This window comes from Bison bison, unplaced genomic scaffold (genome assembly GCF_000754665.1).
Source record: "Bison bison bison isolate TAMUID 2011002044 unplaced genomic scaffold, Bison_UMD1.0 scf7180017864390, whole genome shotgun sequence".
In the NCBI taxonomy this organism is placed as follows: domain Eukaryota; kingdom Metazoa; phylum Chordata; class Mammalia; order Artiodactyla; family Bovidae; genus Bison; species Bison bison.
Genome location: NW_011494962.1, coordinates 6,485,998 through 6,488,062, shown reverse-complemented (window position 1 = coordinate 6,488,062; position 2,065 = coordinate 6,485,998). Strand labels below are relative to the sequence as shown.

The 2,065-nt window shown below is 50.8% G+C and overlaps 1 protein-coding gene across 1 annotated transcript in view; it reads right to left on the bottom strand.

Annotated features, from left to right (window-relative positions):
• The window catches only part of DERA (deoxyribose-phosphate aldolase (putative)), a 119,828-nt gene extending 119,521 nt beyond the window's left edge, over positions 1 to 307 (bottom strand). Inside the window, exon 1 of the mRNA XM_010858744.1 lies at positions 206 to 307. Coding sequence (XP_010857046.1) covers positions 206 to 236 — 31 coding nt within the window. The 5' untranslated portion in view covers positions 237 to 307. The remainder of the gene's footprint in view (positions 1 to 205) is intronic.
• Between the last annotated feature and the right edge of the window lie 1,758 nt (positions 308 to 2,065).

Here is a 2,065-nt window from a genome sequence, read left to right as displayed (position 1 = left end):
AAATATAAGGCTCGTGAGTCAAGACTTGCAGGGTCCACGTGCCCAAGGGTTGAATCTCCTGGGTTGCTGCCCCCACGCCTGCGCCACCCGACCGGTCTAGCACTCGCCTCCGGAACCCCTGGCCAGGGCACCAGGCGCCGCAAGGCTGGAGGAAGCAAGGGATCGAGAGCAATGGAGAGGAGAGGGAGCGATTGCGGGCCCTTACCGAGCTCCGTGCCCTGCTGGTGCGCCGACATGTCGTAGACGCCGCAGCTCAGCTGGCTCCGGGAACCCGCCTCTGTACGGCCCTTCCTCCTTCCTCCAGCTCCTGCTTCGCCCCACCCCTGCTTCGCCACGCCACGCCCCTCTTCCGCCAGGCCACGCCCATCTGGGGGCGGAACTACTGAACAGCCCCGGATGCCTGGAACGTGACTCCCTTGACTAAAGAGAAAATCGCACCGCCTAGCCTCCTCGGTCCTCTCCGCCAGGCGCGAAACTCCCGTACTAACTCCAGCAAATAAGGCTGCGAGAACTCGTCGTCAAATACTTCAGTTACCGACTGCACTGAACAAAAAGCATTTTGAAACTTTTCCCTGATTACGAAACAAGACAGGAGAAGCTCTTCCCAGTTACTGTTAGCAGAGCTCTGCGGCCCCACACCTGAAAGGGCATCGGTGGTCCCCGAACTTTTAAAAGGCCACCAAACTGCACGCCAGAGTCCCCCAAGTCCTGTGACTTCTAACCTAGGCTTCCTGAAGAGAAGCAGCTCTGTGGCCTGAGAAACAGGGGGCTTAGGAATGGGTCTCAGCTTTGCTCTGAAAGCGATTGTGACACTGGCCATAACTGCCTTTTTAAGCTTCGTTTTCCTCATCTGTAAGAAAGCACCTTGACAACATCTTGGAGCTCTAAAACTCTAATTCTGTGAATTTTTTTAGCCTAACTTTTTTTGACCTGGAGGTTTACGTTAACTGGAGTAACTCAGCACAGACTATTGATGAACTCCGTACTCACCATCAGAGATAGCTTCACTCTGATGAAAAAGGGAAAACTTAGTTACAGTTTGTTTACCATGAGCCAGTTACTAGGCTAGGTACTTTCAGAGAAATGATAGCAATGGAGTCTCAGAACAACCCTGCCAAGCATGTACTATATTCTCCATTGTTGTGCATAGAGACATAAAAGTTATGAACAGAGAGATCCTGTCGTAGTGGAAACTGCATGTATGCTCAGTCCTGTCCGACTCTTTCCAACCTTATGTATTGTAGCCAGCCAAGCTCCTCTGTCCATGGAATTTTCCAGGCAATAATATTGGAGTGGGTTGCCATTTCCTTTTCCAGGGAATCTTCCCCACCCACGTCTCTTGCGTTGCCTGCATTGGCAGGCAGATTCTTTACCAGCTGAGCCACCCGGCAAGACCAGTGGGAAGTGAGCAAATTTCAAATGGGTCCAATTCCCTAATACACCAGTAATTCCATCTAATGACTAGCTGATTCTAAGAATGTTCAGATCAGATCAGATCAGTCGCTCAGTCGTGTCCGACTCTTTGCGACCCCAGGAATCGCAGCACGCCAGGCCTCCCTGTTTATCACCAGCTCCCAGAGTTCACCCTGACTCACGTCCATCGAGTCAGTGATGCCATCCAGCCATCTCATCCTCTGTCGTCCCCTTCTCCTCTTGCCCCCAATCCCTCCCAGCATCATAGTCTTTTCCAATGAGTCAACTCTTCACATGAGGTGGCCAAAGTACTGGAGTTTCAGCTTTAGCATCATTCCTTCCAAAGAAATCCCAGGGCTGATCTCCTTCAGAATGGACTGGTTGGATCTCCTTGCAGTCCAAGGGACTCTCAAGAGTCTTCGCCAACACCACAGTTCAAAAGCATCAGTTCTTTGGCGCTCAGCCTTCTTCACAGTCCAACTCTCACATCCATACATGACCACTGGAAAAACCATAGCCTTAACTAGACGAACCTTTGTTGGCAAAGTAATGTCTCTGCTTTTGAATATGCTATCTAGGTTGGTCATAACTTTCCTTCCAAGGAGTAAGCGTCTTTTAATTTCATGGCTGCAGTCACCACCTGCAGTGATTT